This window comes from Antennarius striatus, chromosome 22 (genome assembly GCF_040054535.1).
Source record: "Antennarius striatus isolate MH-2024 chromosome 22, ASM4005453v1, whole genome shotgun sequence".
Taxonomy (NCBI): domain Eukaryota; kingdom Metazoa; phylum Chordata; class Actinopteri; order Lophiiformes; family Antennariidae; genus Antennarius; species Antennarius striatus.
Window position 1 is genome coordinate 8,547,917 of NC_090797.1, and position 20,759 is coordinate 8,568,675.

At 37.5% G+C, this 20,759-nt stretch overlaps 1 protein-coding gene across 1 annotated transcript in view; it reads left to right on the top strand.

Moving 5' to 3' along the window:
• btbd11a (BTB (POZ) domain containing 11a) overlaps positions 1 to 20,759 on the top strand; it is a 149,374-nt gene that overhangs the window by 107,356 nt on the left and 21,259 nt on the right. The window contains exons 3-5 of the mRNA XM_068307099.1: positions 12,713 to 12,920; positions 17,990 to 18,142; positions 18,920 to 19,085. Of these exons, the coding sequence (XP_068163200.1) occupies positions 12,713 to 12,920; positions 17,990 to 18,142; positions 18,920 to 19,085 (527 nt within the window). The remainder of the gene's footprint in view (positions 1 to 12,712; positions 12,921 to 17,989; positions 18,143 to 18,919; positions 19,086 to 20,759) is intronic.

The window sequence follows — 20,759 nt, forward strand, 5'->3', positions numbered from 1 at the left end:
CTTACATTCACATGAATATTTATAAAATTGGATGCCATATATAATCCTGTGAAAAGCTGCGTTACATAGAGCCGACTGTCATCACCCATCTTAAGATTTCATTAATGTCACCCATTTTTAAAGCCGCGATTCACAGAACTTTCCCATTGTCTCTGCTCCATTATCCCACACTCGCTGGGGGAATGGGAGATAATGGGTTGGCTTCACACTCACGTGGGCCGAGGGGATTCGCCGGGAGGTGTTACATATCATCTCGGAACCATCCGTTCTATTTTGGGTTTTCATTACTATGGAGTTAAAATATTTCTTCTGCTTTTGTATTCATCAGGTTTTCTGATCTGCTGTCCTACTTTCCTGCATTGGTGATAGAATAGAAAAAAAAAAAATCTATTTACCATTTATGTTGCTTTAACCTTATTTAAAACTGCATCCAGTCAGTAAGTGGTTAGCATTTATTCAATTATTAAAGACCACCTCATTTTCTGATGATTACATCATATCTGCATCATTTTAGGGTGTCTCTAACGGACATGTCAAATCTAGTACTTGGATCAGGCTAGGTTTGAGACCTGCTGTCATGTTTTCCTTGTTGCTCCTCTTCCTCTGTCCTCTCAGAGGTGCGACTTACCTCCTCATGTGTGTCCACCTGAGAGACATTGTTTAAGAAGTGAAAGAGAAAAATCTGTTGACTTGGCTTTCGAGATGAGGCTGACTCATTCAGTCAGCGGAGCACGATGTGACCATTTTTCTTATCAGTCTTCCAGCACCTTCAGGAGGACAGTGGGGGTGTGCTGACACAAACACTCCTACAGACACACACCCCACACACCTCTTCATCTCACACATGCCAGAAAATCTCGTAGGCTGTTTCTACATGCTGCAGTAATTACCTGAGGCCGGCTGCATTATTGTATGATGGTGTAATGTCCCTCGGTACATGCCACAGGAGCCCACACTCGCTCAGAGCCGCGAAGATTAGAATATGGATTAAGGCGCTGCTCCATGAATAAATTGTGTGTTTCTCAAAAGGCAGATGTAGAACAACATTATGAGGAACGTTTGGTCATTTCAAGGTCAGTCTACGTTAAAGAAAATGCCACTGAACATTGTTGATCTTCTAGGATATAAAATACTTAGAGACGCACCGATAACTACTCAGAGCATGGTATTTACACGAAGGTGAGAAAAATCGATGAACACTTGAAAAGAGCATTAATAATTGACTCAATCTCAGTCCGCACGTCTTTACAGGGAAAATATATATACTTATACTATGTACAAGAAGACAGATGACTGTGCTTTTCACAGAATTTCACTTTATGTGTAATGAATCTCCTATACATGTAATAAGAATGCCTAACAAGCTAAAAAAATTTAGTCATCCTCCGATCAGAGCTGATCAGTCACTGGGTTGCTTTACTTTGCTCTTTTGCTTTCTGCCCGTGTAAAAACACAAATGTCAAATGTCACTTGGGTCTTCAGAAAGGAACCCTGAGTTATTTGTAGTCATTTGATACTTTTTTTGAAGACTACAGGGGGTTGGACAGCAGGTAAGGGTCACTACTTCGTGGGGGTGTGTGGCAACACTCAATGGGAAAAAGACTCATTTTAAGGAAGACCCATCATGTCTTAATAACTGCGTACTATGTTTTAAAGAGTTCAAAATTTCTGGAAAATGTTACAGCACTGTTAATAATGTGATGTCAAACACAGTACAACTTTTAAAAAAATACTAAATGCTTCCTCTTTCTGCATTATTGAGAGCTTCGCTCCAGCAGGACACCAACCCAGACTAAGGACTCTTAAATTTAATAACCACCAACTTACTGTTATAGGAGATTAAGCAGGGATTACTTTGTGTTCAGTTCATTTACAAGACCAGCAGCTTTCATTTACGTCTCCTGTCAATGCGGACATTTGATTATCCTGTTGCCGCGTTGTTGCAAGTGTTGGAATCTAATTAAAGGCTACTAAATGTATTCTGTCTCCAACTAGGCTGCGTGCGTTAGCATTCAAGTGTGTGACACGTCTTCTGAGAGGTACAAGGCCCACAGGCAGATGTTTCTCATTAATAATTATTACCCATCAGCCTGACACATGAGAAAGAAGGATATGTAAGTGTGCCTGTTTCAGCTCTGTGAACGCTGACCGCTTTAGTGGATCAGGGACAAGTCGACTTTCGCTTCACGCTGAAGCGTCGCTGCGTAAGACAGACATTCTACCACAAACTCCACTGTCATGCAGCTGAGAGATAATTTAAATTCACTAATTGAGTGTTCTGGACTGAATTGATGGATGATGACAAAAACAGGCATATTATGGTTTGGGTATTTTGACACATCTTTTCTTTATTCGAGAGGTGTGACATTTATTTATTTTATATAAGACAACACCTCCACTTGCTGTCTTTTTTTTAGCACAGTTATTAGACTCTGAGAAATTATTATAAGGTTATTTTAAGACTAAGGCAAGATGCAACAGAGATTGGTGGAGGCTTTTGAGTTATTGCAGAGCTTGAATGAGTTCTTTTAGAGTGTTCTGTACAAGAGGTATGATTTTATTCGAGATCGACACTACTTCCTCATGGCATCATTGACTTACGGTTACAAAAAAAATAGTTTGCTCCTGACTTTTATATGGAATGTCATTTTCAAGTGGGCTGGATTGCCATGGCTGTTGTGGAATTTAAAAAGATTCTTTTTTTCATATTTGGAAAGTGGTGGACGTGAAGGAATCGCCTATAGCGAGGCTGATTTTTAAAGGGTTCGAAAAATACATGTCCCTGAAAACTGCTACCTGAATACTGTTTGCAAAGTATCCTCTCTTATCTCTGACCTGTGTTTGAAGTTCAAAAGTTTTACTTGTCATGGTTGGCCAAGTTAAGCAGAATATTGTTTCCTGCCTCTCCACTGAATGCAGTCCAAAAAGCCCCCACCAAAAAAAACTAGATAAGGATATTTCATGTTACTTAATATTAACGTTCCCATCATCCTACATCTTGACGTTAGTGATGAGAGTAGCAGGAAGAAGCTCCTCCATAATCTGGGGGCTATGATGCTATGGGAGCTCCTACCAGATGTCAGAAGTGCAACAACCCAATGGGAACGAGGGAGGGGTTGGCCATAATGCTGGAAGCCATTCAGCCCCACCAGGATTCACTTTGGCAGGAAGAGAGACTCTAATGATCCTTACTGCAGTCCCACCTGACACTAAAAATACATTTACTGTGAATTATTATATCCATCAAGTTTACAGACTGTGGGTTACGCTACATATAACACACGAAGAATCGTTAATAATGATGCCTCTGTATTAGTCATACTAGCTCAGTGGCTGGACTTTTATAATTTGACAAATATTGAAAAGATTGCAGTGAAATTTGAATGCTACCAACTATTTTGTCCTCTCAACACAAGATTGTGTTCTGTCCATTTGTGGTATTATACGTCAAGTAATTTTTGCTTTGAACCATTAATTTCAAATTTAAGTAGTGGGAGGTGGAATAGGAACTAGAAAATAATTAAATATTTGTTATTATTATTATTATTATTATTATTATTATTATTATTATTATTATTATTATTATTATTATTATTATTATTATTATTGCAGTACATCATCAAGAAACTGCCAGGAAAAGTGAAACATTGCATGTTGTCATTTTCATCGACTTGTTTGCGTTGAACACAAAGCACCACTGTTCCTGAGTACAACCTCACACAGTTGCTTACGCAGCCTGAACGCCTCTTGAAATCACACACTGGAGCGACGTTATGCAGCTGTTTGATACTGCAGTTTACTGGAGCAACATTATTGTAGAGAAGAGTCTTCATTGCAGCGCTGTTGCACCATCTCTGTTTAGTCTTGTTAAATGTTTGTTGTACGCTGTTGTTGTCAGTGCTCACTTTTCTCCATTCTAAGAAAAATCATCTGCTGCCATGACGTACACACAAGTACACACGTTTTTTTGTGCAAAATAAACCTTTGATTTGGTTTGTCGCTGCAGTCACTGCTGGTTGGACTGTAATCCTTACAAAGAAGGGAAAAAACAAAGCTCTTAGCTGAAATATGAATGTACAGCACATGTTTTTTTCAAGTGTTTTACATACAGAAGAAAATCAGAACTACACATGAAGGTTATTTGTTACATGTGCACCAGTCTGCAGTTGTGATTCTGTATCTCTTCATAGAAGAGTCATAAAAGTTGCTGAAAGAACCTTTAAACAGAATAAAGTTACATCCATTTAGTAATCCCCTCCTGTGAGTTGCAGGAAGGATGATGACAGTAGAACAGCAGAGATAGTGTGCCTTATCTCCCGCCCCATTTCCATGAGCTGGAAATATCTGAAAAACTAAGGCAAGAAAATCATTTTTAAAAGCAACGCTCTGGTTCGGGAATCAAGTCATTATCGAAAAGGCTGTTATTATTTTCAGTGAGTTAAAGTGATTTTTAATAAATAGACTTATTGTGGGGATCCTTTGGACTTTTGGGTCGGGGTGTAGTGTTTCTGCTTGTATTTCTGCCACCTGCAGCAGACGGGGGTCTCTGGGATTCTATAAAGGTGAGAAAGAGAGGGAATCACCACAATTTCTCCAGCATTGGATCTATAGACATGACACAGAAGCAGTCCAGCTTGAAACAGAAGCCTTAGCAGGGATTTCACAATATTTTGCAGCTTCTTGCATCATGGGACCTTCGTTCCACTTATTTCGTCGAAGTCCTTCTCAAACAGAAAGGACAACAAATATTTGACCCTCAATAAATACAGCATTAAACTAGACTGAATATTTTTAGTTATGGGGTGATCGTTTGCTATTCATCACTAAATAATTAAATTACTTATTCTGTTTCCCCTGTTGAGGGATCCTGGGGTGAAACAGATGTTTCTGCCTTACAGTGTTCCCTTTCATGCACCCACCAACAGACATACAGTCATTTGTGGTGAAGTGATTATATGTACATTTCCTAAGTTCTAAATAGCCCATAATAGCTTTTCTCAATTGAGAAAACTATATGACACCTTTGCACACTGAAATCACTCAAAAAACATCAAGGCATCAAGATCTTTTGCTGCTAGATGTAAATTCTGCCACATGCAGGTCATGCAGTTTATTTCTCATGGCTTTTAGTGAAAGTACTTGGAAGCCAATGGAGGAAACAGGCTTGAAATGGGCTGTGAGACAAAATAAATGTGCCGTTAAAACAAAACTAAAATAAGCTGAAATGCTCTGCAGTGACTCGTAATGACTGATGGAGCTCTCACAATGATTTAACCTGTCAGACTTTGTCCATTTAAATTTATTGTAACATGACGTACCTATTTAAAATCCTTCTAAATTTCAAATCTTAAATTTAATAGTATTAGTAGAGAATCTCCTTTATCAAACATTTGCTCCATTGTTTGCAGAAAACTGTTTTTTCAAAAAAGCTATCTTTCAGCTCAAATGCGGCGACTCACACACACCCAAACACACATCCAAAATGTGAAAGCTGTTGTGCAAATGACTGCACAAACAGATTCAACAACAAATAAGAGGGTTTTTTGGGGGGTTTTTTTTACTGAAAGCTGAAGTAAAGACAGGCTAAAGGATTCCTGCTACTCACAAAAACAACTGAATGCAGACATTGGAACATGAATCGGTGGCTCAGAATCTTTGATCAACAAATCTTCAATGTTCTAATTTGTCGAGAAGTTCATTGTAGGTCAATTATCAAAAAAAGTTGCCATGATGCTGGAGGATATAAAAACACTTTTTGTGCCATAGATCATCACTGTACATGCCAGCACACGGAAATGCAGCTGAACGAGAACATGTTTCACCAACATTTAACAGATCTGTTCAAATATTAGGATTCCTCACCGCTTGTTAATGTCTTTGACCCTTTTTTTTTTTTTTTTAGTTCAAAGAAAATAACAGTCAGTTTACTTCGTATTTCACGGCTCCTTCTACTAAAATAGACGTGTTGCAGAATGACAAGAGTGTGTTCCGGTGGGAGAGTGACATAAGCACATCCCCTCTATGGTTAGTGACACATTGAGTCTACCTTGTACCATGTGACTATTGTATGATCTTTTCTGATCCAAGGCAGCACAATGGCTGGAACATAGTGCTCCATGGATGGATGCTGCCCCTAGATGAATGAATCATTGTGCTGCAGCTTCCCTTTAGAAAATGGTCACATGATTCTTTTCCATGTTGTTGGGATTCAGAATGCCCTGTATTACATCACGACCAGTTGAGTGTATAAGAAGAGAAAATAAAAGGTGCAGTAGATAAGTGGTCCCCTTGTGACCAACGTTCCATCCAGTCCCTATTTGGTGCCTGTTTGTCTGCTCTAAGTGCTACTAGTAGTAGTTATCAAACACCAAAATTCACCAATAGATGTATTTTTTACGCTCACTCTAAAAGGTATAAGGTTGTATAGTCTTTCTGTAACACCTCACCACGAATGTGCATCTCATAATTGGTTTCTTTCCTTAATTTTACATTTCATCCACATTCATTTATGGCAGAGTTTTACATCAGCACAAATCATACTTAACCTGTAACCAGGGTAACTGTGTTCCAGTGGGTAAACTCCACACGCTCCCCAAACTCACCAAGCTGAGCAGTAAATTGTAACGTTTTAAAAAGAAAAAAACAATCATGGTTTGTCAGTGAGTACAGTCTGTTCAAACAGTTCTCGCTGGTATTTCCTCACGAAGCCAGTACTAAATGTGTCCACAGGTAATTCATTTCCACTCAAGCACCACTGGTAAAAGTATCTCCTAGTTCTGTGCCGATGACATGTTCTGTAATTGACTGTGATTAATAGCTGCTATGGATCTGCTAATGTGCCCTGAAGGCTGAGCTCAGAGTCGGTCATATTACAAAGTGATGATTAAATGTCCTCCATTGTGCCCCTGGGAATGATCAGCCATGACAGTGTGTCAGAGGAAAATGGAGGAATCTTCAATTTCAGTCTTCTACTTGGGAACACAACAGTCACCGTGATAACCACGGGTCACATATAATAAAAAGCTAAACTCTTTTAGTTTGAGGCAGTGTGCTCTAAAAACACTACACCTGGTCAAGTGTTTTTTCTATGCGTGTCAGAACTTTGATATATGTTAATATACAAATTGACAACCTGAAGACTTAATGTGTGTAATTTGCTGTGCAAATATGTGTCATCGTTTTGTGTCATCTCACACAAAGGTTTTTGATACAAGCATTCAACAGTTGTGAAGGAAAAATGCAGGGTGATCGAGAATTTAATGTGCTAAATGTAATCATACCATGTTTACAAATGCAAAAAGAACTTCCCCTGACTCTCCAGTTCAGCTCCACTGAGCATTTTTGTGACTTTTTCTTTTTAATTTTTTGGCATACTCTAGTGACCCTTTTAAGCCTCACCAGGCAGCTGATTTTATTGAAAAACCACCAAAATCCCACCTGTTCATTTGAGCAGCAGACAGTAGAATGTTTGGAAGAAATTAAGCTTTAATGTAAATCGGTGGAGACGAAAAGTGGATTTTTTAAAAAAAGGGATGATATTGATCTTACATTCATCAGTGTGAAACTATGACACATACAAATTCGCTGTGCCCACTATTGCTAAAACAGTGCTACTATCTCCAGGTGGAAAACATAGTTATTCCTTCTATAAATGATTTTTACATAGGACTTTTGTTGGTAGCTATGTAGTTTTATTTCAGAGTATTGTTAATTTTATAAGTAAATGGATAACAAAAATGACATGTAGATCACTTGTCCACAACAACATTGGGTGTTGGATACGAGTGCCACTCAAAACAGGGTAATAATAGTGCTAGTACCTCTGAGTAGCTTGCAGTGATTTTAATAAAGACAGAAAACACTCTACAGGTCTTATTAACATTATTTCCATGTATTCTCCCAGAGACTTCTGTCTCGTATTCGTACATAACCGCCTGTTGACCTTATTTAAGTCAATTTAACCTGCACTTACTAGTTTTCAGTTTCTTTGGACAGGATATTTTACAGACGATTTTAACACAAGTTAGTGAACAAATTAAAAGGATTGTGTCCAGCGGCAGTAGAAACATGATGCATGCCAAATATCTGTTATTCATTTTACTCATTTTAAGTGAATCTGTTGTGAGATGAAGTACAGGTAATATCAAAAGCTGCTGTGCATTTCGTGTGTCTTAGAACCATCATGAATTTTGCTCTTTTGATGGATTCAATCATGGCATGTAATGCAAATAATGACTTTAAGTGTAGGTTTATGCTCCTCCAGAAAATTCCAGATTTAGAATAGATTAGATGAAAAAAGTCTAACTCACTCATACCACCTGACATAAAGTTATGTGCTGCAGACCAAATGAAGAGTGCATCATTTACTTTAAATTATCAGTGCTGAAAGTCTTGGAAAGAATGCGAAATTAGTCACATGAATGTAAACGATTTCCTCATTGCATGGTCCATTAAAGTCTGCCAGTGTTAATGGAAAAGTTCAGATTGATGTGAAATATGTCAGCTTGCTCACAGTATTAGTAGAGATGAGACAAGAAAACAGTGTCAGGAACTGCACTTGAAATGTATGATGAGAAAATTGAAAGACATATAATCATTGAGCTACTGTGAAATGATCAAATATTGGAATCTATTTTGGTATTTAAAGAACTTGAGCAATGAATGGACTCAGAATTCACAAGAAGAGAGAAGCGTACCTCAAATGACTTGTTATGGTTGTTTTTTTGAGACATCGAGATACCAGCCATCACATCTCCAGAGTGATGCATCTTCATTCTTAGCCAGTCATCTTGCCACTGTCTCTTTAAAAGTGGTTATTTTTGTACTTCTAACTTATTCATACCACCTTTGAATTCCCACCACTGCCAATTCTTCCCATATCCAAGAACATCATCATTTCGATATCTTTTTCAGTCTCAGGAGAGTCATTGGCCCCCACCACCATCTGTGATTATCTTTTGTTGCTCATGACAGATCTATTGCCATTACAATCTCCCTGAGGATTTAATGCAATAAACGATTATCTTTATCACTATAACTTATCTCTCTTGATTAATATACCTTCTCTAATACTCGTATAATTTACATCATAATGTAGACATACCTTCAACCTTAACTTCTTAGGTTAATTTTAAATTGAGTTATAATTTGCAAATTCAGCCTGCTAGCAGGTTTATACTTCGACAGTCTTGAATTAATGCGTTACCATGTTAATATTGAGCTCACAGCACTGCTGTCCTCAAATAGTCACTGGCATCTCTGTGGAATTTTAAGTTTTTGTCTAACTTGACTTTATTTTATCTATATTGTAACAACTGATTAGGTGAAAATCATTGAACTTGTGAACACATTTAACCCCGAACACACATTGCTTTATGTGTCACTTGTAGCTTGGTAGGGAAAGACAGCTTTTGCAGCTCTAACTGTCCAATTTGATGATGGGTGTTTTTGCACTACGCTGTGTAAGAACAAAGGTTTGTTCTGTAATGAATCATTCCAAGAAAGGAGGACTTGGCTGGAGAAAAGAAGACAGTAAGGTGTCCCCTTGGATTAATTCAAATGAAATGAAGCATGAACCACACAGGAGTGTTGTTTGGATAATTGCGGCAGAATAGATGGGAGCAAATGTTCTGCTGATAAAAGCAAAGTCACTGGATCAATTAATGAAAGAAAGGGAGAGTGAAGTTCTGAGTGCAGAGTGGAAGTGACCTTTTGACTCAATGATGGCTGCTTCATGTGTTATATATGTCATAGTGGAAAATTAGATGTAGTGGTTTCTACTGACCAGAGTGTTTGCAATAACATGTTTTATTTTGTTTAGTTTTATTTCCTTCATCACTATGTCAAAAAGTGTTTGTTTCAAAATGCTCCTGGTATATATATGCGAACGTGTGGCAAGACTTGCAATCTGTATGTAGTTTATCATGCTGACCTGTAATTTCTGCAGAGCTGCAGAATGTACAGTCAATTTTGTTTTAAATGATAGTGAAAGTAACATGTCAAGATTTTTCATCTGTCCCATCAGCCATTGAAATCACAAATAAATTATGGCAAAACACAGAATTAACACAGAACTGAATAGATCAATAAATCTGTAGATTTTCACTTTGTGATACTGGAGAGGGCAATGATTTTGTTCATAAAATTACCTAAAGAATGTTTAAAAAAACTAAATTAACACAAAGTTTAAAACCACTGTACCCTTAATGTTAATTGCGTACTTTTTTGTACCCATTGCAAAAATTAATGTTAAATAAAAAGTTTCTTCCCATTATTATTCCTGTATAACTATTCTTCAGTAAGATGATAACAAACCTATTTACTCATTTAAAATCCTAAACCTTGACTTCAGATCATAAATTTAAGAATTTAACAATTATATTTGGAACATTTAGAGTGAAACTTTTGAGAACAACCTCAGTCAGCATTAGCTGACAAGTATTCAACTTTAGAAAACCTAGAAACTTGGTTCATGTGGTTTAAGAACATTTGATTTATAGTGATCCAACATTTTTCCTGGCAGAAGATGTCAGACTAAATATTTGTAATAAAAATACATCCAACTGTAGTAGCTTTGGCAGAAAATAATGTGATCGTGTAGGAACCTATTCCCCCTACCTGCTGCAATAAAAAAAAAACATTCTTGGAGATTAGAACTTTATTTCCTTATTGAAACAGCATAGTAATTTAATTCATGTCCTGGTGTGTTAATATTTTTTAGATAGAATTGTCTGTGAACCTGGAGTGAAAACTGTACTGTGATGTCTGACTGCCTGTGAACTCTGTCAAGAGCCTTTGGTCTGACGGATGGCGAACCTTGGGTGAAGACGCATTATGTCATCCTGTCGAAGGAACAAGGTTTCAACCCAGGCCTCGTTCCCTGAGCAGAAAGATTATTTTTGGGATAAACAATCAAATGAAATAAAACAAAAGAGAAAAATCATGTGAATGTGTCAAGCTATACTGTGTTCACTGTTGCACCAGAGCTCAGAGTGTCAGATTTTTCACAGACCATGTTTTATTCAGTAAGTCATGTATCTATGAACTCACGGGATTCAGGCGATGATGTTTTCCTAAAAATCCAAGATGTTGAGCCTTCAAGTCTTCTTCTCTTTTTTTTGGTATTGCCACAGAGAATCATCTTCCAATACCATCACTCTCCTGTTTCCTCCTTCCTCACATCAGTCACCTTCATGTCATCCCTCACTGCATCTATGAACGTCGTCATTGCTCTTCCTCTTATCCCCTCGCCCGTCAAATCCATCCTCAACATCCTTATCTCTACATACTGTAGCTACATTTACATGTACCTGCTAACACGTATGTTACATGCAGTAAATGGACAGCATTAGCTGTCTATTTAGATAGATAGATAGATAGATAGATAGATAGATAGATGGATAGATAGATAGATAGATAGATAGATAGATAGATAGATAGATAGATAGATAGATAGATAGATAGATAGATAGATAGATAGATAGATAGATAGAACTTTATTAATCCCGGAGGAAATTGCACAATGCATTATTCTTAAATCTGACCGTTCTACCGTCCTGTGTGCCTTCCAGTAACCTCTGTAAATAATCAGTTCAATGGGGACATCCATCTTTATGAAAAATGTACCCTACGGCTCCCTCTCAGAGCAGCGTCGTTATTCTTAAATGCCTCGCTAATAGCCTCATCGATAAGCTGCTGTGAAGTTGTTAAACCCTAAACCCTAAATTAGAGAATTATGACTCTAAATACCAGCACTGGGCTCGTATTCAAATTTGCAGTCTTACCCCCCCTGTGTTAAAAATTATTTGAATTTTTCAACACCATTTGAATTCTGAGTTTCATTTTGAAAAACACAGCCTCAACCTGAAATATACCACATGTTGCCCAGATTACAGTTTTCAGATTTTTGTAGAAAACATTTGAAAATAAACTTCTCCCTTATGAATGGCAGACTCGTTTTCAATGCCAATAGTCATTGAATAAAAACACTACGAGCCAAAACAGCACCCAACAAAGTGTGTACTGTTACCTCCTGAAAAACCACGATAATCAGGCTTTACCATAAGAGTGTTTGTTTTAAACCCGTCGTCTCTCTGCTGAGGTTATATCACTTCTGATTGAAACCATGTTAGAAGCTATGAACACTTTAGCTAGACATATCCATGATTATGGTCATGAAAATGGATGGATGGATGGATGGATGGATGGATGGATGGATGGATGGATGGATGGATGATATTCACCTGTCTGTTGGACTTCTTAAAGTAAGAAGTTAGCATATATACAGTACATTCACACATACACAGATACTTTTTCCTGTCTTGGTCACATAAAAAAAAAAGATGAAAACAGTGAAAAATAATTCGGTCTCTTAATGGTAAGAGAGGAGGATGTGCGTAAGATGTCATTTCAAGCCAGCAATTTCCCACTCAACAAGGACTCCGTGGACATATGAGTATGACTAAATGTAGGGTGAATCAGAAGGTCTCTGAATGAAGAAGCACTTCTCTTCATCAGTGAAGTGCCGTGAGTACTCACATGCCAAAGGCATGATCAAAAACATTAATATGCACTCAAAGTGCACATTTTGATAAGATTTTATTTTGACAACATCATTCCTCTGTGAAAAGATACATTGCATATATATCTTGTCTCTGTAACCCAGTGTTTGTGAAGTCTATGCACATTTTCAAACATAAAAATAATCCTCCAGGTGATTTGGTGTCCCGGGCTATGCACCACCTACAGCCGCTGCACATCAAAAACCCCAGCAACGGGACTCCAGTCCACCAGAAGACCAACCTCACAGTGCACTGGGAGCCCGAAGCGCTCTATACCCTATGTTACTTCATGCACTGTCCACAGATGGAATGGGAGAACCCTAACGTTGAGCCCTCCAAAGTCACCTTGCAGACTGAGAGGTGAGTTCAGTTCTACCTTGACGTGATGCTGCTGTCTGGTGGCATCGTGTGGATATCATGATTGGGAAAAGGCCTAAGGTGTTTTTGGAGGGATAAGAGTCCCTAAGCACTGTGTCTCAGGAGAGAAAATGGGCAAAAGTAAAAATGCATTGAACATTACTAGAACAGTTGAACTATTAATCAGAATCAAAGTCACAGTGTCTGAAAGTTTCGAACAACTATGAACAAACTTGAAAGCAGATGATGAAGGACAGGTTGGGAGGACACAAACAAATAAGGATATAATTTTGCCAGCTTGAGATTTTAATGAAGATCTTGTCTACAAGATCCCACTGGTTAAGTTTATCCCCAACAGAAATAAATGTCAAGTCAGGGCAGTTTTATCAGTATAGCACCAAATAACAACCAAAGTAAAACAAAGGCAAAATTGCTTTTTAACAGGCAGAAACGTTGAGCAGGTCCAAGATTCAAGGTCAACAGCCCTTTGCTTTGAAACATGTGACCTAGTTTAGTTATGAACCATCCAAAAGTCACAGTGGAGGGTCTAATATATCCACATTTACCACCAAAACAGGCAATGTGGTGCAAATGTGAGGCAGAAATAGACATCCTCTATGAAGCACAACTTCAGACATGTGTTGATGTTACACTTTCATTTATAACATGCCTGGCTGCTGTTATGGACTACGAAACTGATAACTCATACAATCTGTCTGATTCACCAGTAACCATAAACCACCTACACACAATATTTGGTAAATTATGATCAGTCATGGTATGTGATATTGGTATGTGTAGTCTCCATACAGGATGAGCAATTTAATGCTTTAAATTTAGGCAAGGTTTTTTTTGCTAAATTTGGGAATTGAATTCTACAGCGTCACCAACAGCATCTCTTCTCATCAAGGTTTTAATCAAGACCACCTATTCTCTGATAAATATACACAAAATTTAAAATTGAATTGCCAAAGTCTATGATCTCCATTTCTGACTCACAGGGAAGACATTCAAAGGATGTAACTCCAAAATGTTATAAGCAGAAACACTTGTCACTTAAGTCATCTTGCCTCTGTCACTCTGGAATAACTTGCAATATTCTAAAGATTAGTACAGACATCCCTGTCTTTTCACACAACTTTTTAGCCCCACAAATGATCCTGCAAGATGCTGTGAGGGCTAGTCAGCACTGACATTGCCCTAGGAATTGAAAAGATTGATGGGGAACAGGGGGACTTCACTTGGATGGATACATGGACAGATATTCCAACGTTTTTCCTCCACTCTGAGGAGATGACGCTCCATTCTGACGACCCAGGGGAGCATCAAGAATGGCAGGCAGAGTGACATGTCAGGAGGCTCTCAGCTCCCAATGGAGAAAATTCACTATTTTGCATTCTACTGAAAGGATAAAGGCAAGTAGAAATAGGCCAGATCAAGACAGTGATGAAAAAGTAAGACTAGAGTAATATTAAATGAGACAAAATAGTGTTTCAGTGCTTTCATGTGAAGCTTCAGAAAAGGCTTCTGCAGAATAGAAATTATTGAAGGGAAGTAAATTGCTTGAATGACTTTTGCACCAGAGCCTTAAACAGTTGTCTGATATTAAATTAGCTTTAGAGATATAGAATTGATTTATTACTTCAAAAGTTGAATTTTACAAGGACAGTGAAGTACATAGAGGAATTTAAAAGAGAGGCAGAGCCAAAGTTATCCGTGTCAGTGCCCCATTTTGCCCCTGACTCCGTATAAGGAGTTTTTGGACTTGGAAGCTCAGGGTGTAGTTGTTGCTATGGGCTTGCTGTCTGTGTCGATGGATAACATTACCCTGAGTGTTTTCATTCCAGCCTGGGCCTCACTTTTTTCAAGCCAAGATGGGTATATACGTCTTTCATGAAGCTTCAGTCAGTGAGAGACTTTGAGGAAAGGGAGGAGCTCTGGCTACATTCATCAGTAAGCTCAGTGAAGCACTGAAACAACTCTTGCCAGAGTTCAAATTCCTGGCAGACTGTAGGTGTAAAGATGAGAATAGAGTTTGTTGTGGGATGAAAAAAATTATGCACACAAAATATACTGTAGATGAATCAAACATGGTGTGTTTATATATAAGAGCTGCTTCCTTAGTTAAACATGTGCTAACAGCAAATTAACAGAAGGGCCAGGCATCTTTGCATGGTAAATACAGCAGTCCCACACGGTTGCTCTCAGTTGAGTCTGTGGTTCTTTATTTTTTTCAAGAAATTATAGTTGCCAGAGGGTCAAGAGAGAGAGAGAAAGAGAGAGAGAGAAAGAGAGAGAGAGAGATTTTTAACATCACGTTTATTCATAAAAGTCAAATTACAAAATAATCATGTTGACTCAAAATCCAAAAGAGTTTCACTTACAGAAGATTTTCAATTGTACTGGGTGTTTTCTGAACAAAGAAAAATCCAACCTTTTAACATTTATCAAACTAAAAAAACGGACAAAATTTGGGGGAAAAAAAATTATCCGTTCTCCACAATAATCTCTTCTACAATCACGTCTTTTACTTTTTTCCTTAGTTTTTTTTTAATCTATAAAACTCTTGGTCTGTAAGAACCGGCTCGCCACTTCTTGTTTTACTTTTTAGAGAGAGAGAAAGAGAGAGAGAGCTTTACTTGGAGCTTTACTGATGGATTCATAATATGATTTCATTGGCTGGTATATGAAATTATCCTCTATAATGTTGTTCTTTAAAGGTTTTCTAATGTACATCTGAGAAGTCTTCCAGGATTTAAAAGCCTTTATTATTATCTGCAGTAAAATCTGATGAGTCAGGGTTAACTATGCCTTGATTACAGTGTTTGTAGAATAAGTGCGTTTGTTGTTAACATATTCTGAGTAAATGTCCATTAAAGGACGTTGGCTGGACTGCATTAAATTAATTAAAATCTAAATAAATATATGCATTATGAGAACCTTGTGCATCAAATTTCTCAAGCATGATTACCAATCATCTCCTTCAGAAATACGTCACTGCAAAATGCACATACAGTCTGTATGAGCTGTATCCCAAGGTCATTCTGTTTGTAAATGAAAATTCTCCTGGCCAAAGGAACCATTTATATTCACTAGGTAGAATCATTATTATGAATGAGTGGGATGTACAAAGGCACACTGCCAAAGGGTGAACTCAAGTAGAATGTAAACCTGAAGTTTGTCAAGGAAACCCATCTCTTTTATGACAACTTTGACATTGAGAGGCATAACAAAACAAGAAAACACTCATTTAAACAGTTTATCCACCAGATGTAGTTGTATATATTTGTTTGATATTTAAAAATTACAGATAGGTTAGAAATGTGGTACTGCTATCTGAGGGAATTTTAAACAGCTGCTGGCCTTTGAATTAGAGATGAATTAAGGTCCGCTCAAACCAGGAAGTGGCACACTGAAGATCATCTTTGTACCTTCAGAATTTATTCTAATCTATTATTTGCATCGGGGGAAATGTAAATAGCAGCAATAATACATGCATTATTTTATAATATGGACAGAATATGTTTGTCTCAACAAGAAAGCAAATATTTGCCAAAGAATTTGATGTTTGAGTATTAAGTTCTGTAAATAGCTGATAAAACGAGATAAATCTTCATTCTGCAGGCTAACTTGAAGTAAAGCAGTTAAATATCTGATGAACGATTGGCCTGAATTTTGCCGCTCTTGCACTGTGGGGTAAAAGAGAAATAGGCAGAACCTCATGGGAGCATGTGAGTGTGTGACAGATTAGGTGATTTACAGGTTATTTGACAAGAGACTCTCCACACGCACACTAATCCTGTAAATAAATGATGAAAGATGAACATGTCAGCTAAGCAAGCCTTTTACTGATTTAGATTAAATGACGTAATAACCGTGTTTGTGTTGAGTGCAGCCTCTACAGTAGATATATTTCTAGGCAATCTGTAAAAAAAATTAATATTGGTGTAGCCCTCTTCAGCTCTATGAGCTGTTATCTTTAATTAACGTTTATGGCTTTCGCTGTTGGACCAATGTTCTCATTACTTGATTCTGTCATTCTGACAAGTCAATGAAGTAAACAGAGCTTTATAAATGATGTACTGTCATTTTTTTAAGGGCTATATTTTATCAGCTTGAAAACATTATTTAAAAATTCTATTAATATATTAATAAAGTATATATTATGTAATAACACATACTATATATACATATATTAAATAAATAAATTTGAAAAAACAAAACAAAAGATATATCATGATATAATCACAAAGAGTCATATGTCATGTTTGTGTTATTTTTCCTGAAAATTTTTAAAAATATGTTTTAGGCAACTATTGTAAGAGGATGACGTTATGATTTAATGATTTCTAAATCCTCATTTGAAAAGCAGAAACCAAATGCAGACAACGCGTGAAGCAGACTTCAGGGTTTACTGAGCATGTAAGTACCGAGGTGTGAAGGGCAAAACATCCTGAGCAAACCAAGCTCAACACACTCATATAGGAAATGGAACATCTTGTTTCAAACCTGTGAAACTGGTAAGAAACTATTTCCTCTGTGGAAAGGAGAGGAGACAACAAGATACAACTGCGACAAATCAAAAAGTGTCAGATAATCCAGAGAGGCAGGTCAGGTATGACAACAATCGTATGATCACACAACAGGTAAGAAGCGATCAAAGTCGAGCAGAAACCATGAAACAAGGAATGATTTAAATCCAGAGGAAAATCAACCTCAAACAAATACAAGAACACGAGGCAATAAGTATACAAAATGAGGTAGGAGAAACCAAAAAAAGCCTCACCTATATTAAACCAATGAGAAAAAAGTCAAATGTCTCATATGTAATAACAAAAATCCAACACAACACGTTCATTTGAATTATTCTAAACCCTTTCTACCATAGCCAACATTTAATTTTGCAGACCTGTGGACTTGCAACCTGAATGTTGAACTCAAATTTCTACTAATTTACCTTTTATTCTGGTTTATTTCCATCAATAGGTTTGACTGTGAATTGTCTAAATCATAATTTTGATTCTACCAATTTATATTTTTCGTGTAACTCCCAAACTGTTGTTTCCCTGTAGGCCATTTCTGGTACTGCCTCCACTGATGGAGTGGATCCGAGTGGCGGTCGCCCACACTGAGCATCGCCGAAGCTTCTCTGTGGACAGTGATGATGTGAGGCAGTCTGCCAGGTTGCTGCTCCCTGGTGTGGATTGTGAGCCAAGACAAATAAAGTAAGAATATGATACTTACAACAAAGTCCGCCTGCAATAGAAAGGAACAAATGATGTCGCTGGGTTCATTAAAACAATGGTAGCTGATAAGGTCCTCCAGGATGAGCGAGTCCGGGAAGAACTTGAGACAAATTTAACAGCAAATTTGGGCATAAATCTTCTATTTGAGTGTTTCTGTCTGATTTACAGTGTTTTTCTCTCCTCCCCTCAATCCCTCATTCTCCTGTGTCACATGGACACACAACTGTTATCACATGGCATCTGTTTCGATTTTGTGTTGGTGTCAGTTGTTTCAAGGTCTCCTCACTTGTGGAATACTTGGAGAAAAATAACAATAGATGCTCTGAAAAGTGTGAATTGCCAATTAACATCTCTTCAAATATGTCGGATATAATTGGATGAACAGCATGAAAATGTTCTGTGACTCGTGGAAGCATTAGCTTTGATGACTCCTCACGGTTTCTACTGACAGGCTTCATGAGACATTAATGAGTAGGAATGAGTTGTATAAAATAAGGCGAGAAGTGCTAGTTTTGAAATTGAAACAAGTAGAGAACTAGAAGTACGGAAAGGGAAACGATTACTTAAAAAAAGCAGACATTGGTGAAACAATTCAAACAGGTGAGTATCTTAGATACTCGCACGCAGTGGTTCCAACTATAAAACCAAAGTGCATATGACTCATTTCCCCGTATATGCAGCAGAGATGTATAGTCACAGATTCTGAGAAATGCTCCCAATTAATCCCAGTAATGGATCTGCTGTTTCCATCTGCAGAGCAGAGGATTGCTTCTGCGCTACCAGAAAACTGGATGCTGCCTCCACAGAGGCCAAGTTCCTGCAAGATCTGGGCTTCAGGATGCTCAACTGTGGACGGACAGACCTGGTCAAGCAAGCTGTGAACCTGCTGGGGCCTGATGGCATCAACAGCATGAGCGAACAAGTGGGCATTTAGCACACACACTTCAAGCATATATGATAGACATATCACACACCAGGAGCAGTGGAACGATTGCTAACAAGTTTAATTTTCTTAGGCATTGATTCAAATTCTTCATGTGTCTTTAAAACAGAATATTTTGAGTACATAGAGCCCCACACATGCCTTTCAGTAAGCTAAATCCATACTGGACAGCAGTGTCGCATCCCAATATGAACATCAAACATCTAAAAAGAATCATATAAAAAGGCACTTTATAACTTCTCTTAACTCAGAAGAAGGCAATAATAATAATTGTTCTCTCATGTAGTAGATGTGAATAAAATGAGAGATAGTAATAGAAACCCACATATTTTCCCAAGATTGAAGGGGATGTCATCAAATTGTTTGTTGACTCTTTGTCTGGATTGACCAGAACCCAAAAATGTTCATTTTATCAACATGTCATTATCACATTATTATAAGATGAATAATCCTCAACATAAAGGAGCTGAGAATTATTATGTAGAGAAAAAATGAGTCACAAATAGCTTAATGTCAACTCTAGTTTTTCATAATTAGAATTTAATTATGAAAGTTAAAAAAAATCATATAATAATGAAAGTACAGTATCTTGACCTCAAATGATAAAAAAAAAAACCCATCAAAACTCACCCTTGATATTATATCTTGTTTTACTTTAGTTATGAACCTTCTTAAAATCTTTACATGTGTCAGATTTATTTAATATGCTGTCAAAATAGAAATCGTTATATCTGTGGACATTGGGGATTTATTTTTTGGAGAAAGCCCTGTTTTCCTTGTCTAATTAATATTTCATAAACATGTAACTTTTGGGTTTTCCACAGCTCTTGACAGGTTGAATCGTCTGAGATTCACTCCTGTGGCTTGATTGGAACCGACCTGAATTAGACTTTTAGTATTTAGTGCGCTTTTGAGCAACAGATTGACATTTTTACTTCTGACTCCTGGTGACGCAAACACTTTTATTTCTAGTTAAATGGTGCTAAAGACTCGGCGCCGCTTCAGGAGCAATAAAGTAAAAGCTGCAGTCCATCATTTTGAGAGTCATTTGAACTCATGGCAATGATCATCAGGGTCCAGAGTCTCTCAGCTGATTAAGTGGATCAGTGTCCAGGAAATATTTCAGAATGAATCACCACAAAGGGATGTCAGTCTCCAACATAAAGTACTGTGGTGTTATGAGCTTTGTAAAAACCCTATTTTCAGCATAATGATGCAGATCAGACATATGATTGAAGTCTGGCCACTGGAAGCTTTTCCATAAATGCTGTGAATCTTTTAGTCCAGATAGTCTGATAAATGAGAAGAACTTGGAATAAATCTCTCTTATTATTTATCTTTTACTTACACGTATCCTCATTTCTGACCATGGCAGATCATGTGAGTCCGTGTTTCAGGCTTAAGAACATATGGTAGCATATGGAAAAACAATAAGGTGTATTTAAGTGTCAATGTCCTACTGTCAGTGCTTTTGAAAAGGCAGTTATTTAAGGCAGTTGTGATCATGTTTGGAAGATTAACATTTATGAATAAAAACGTCTTGAAATGCATCTTTTAGGCAGTCATCTGGATAGCGCTATAGCAACTCCAGAGGTTACTGAAAAAAAAAGGTTTATTTAAAGACCTCCTATAGGCTACCAGCGCCAACAAGCA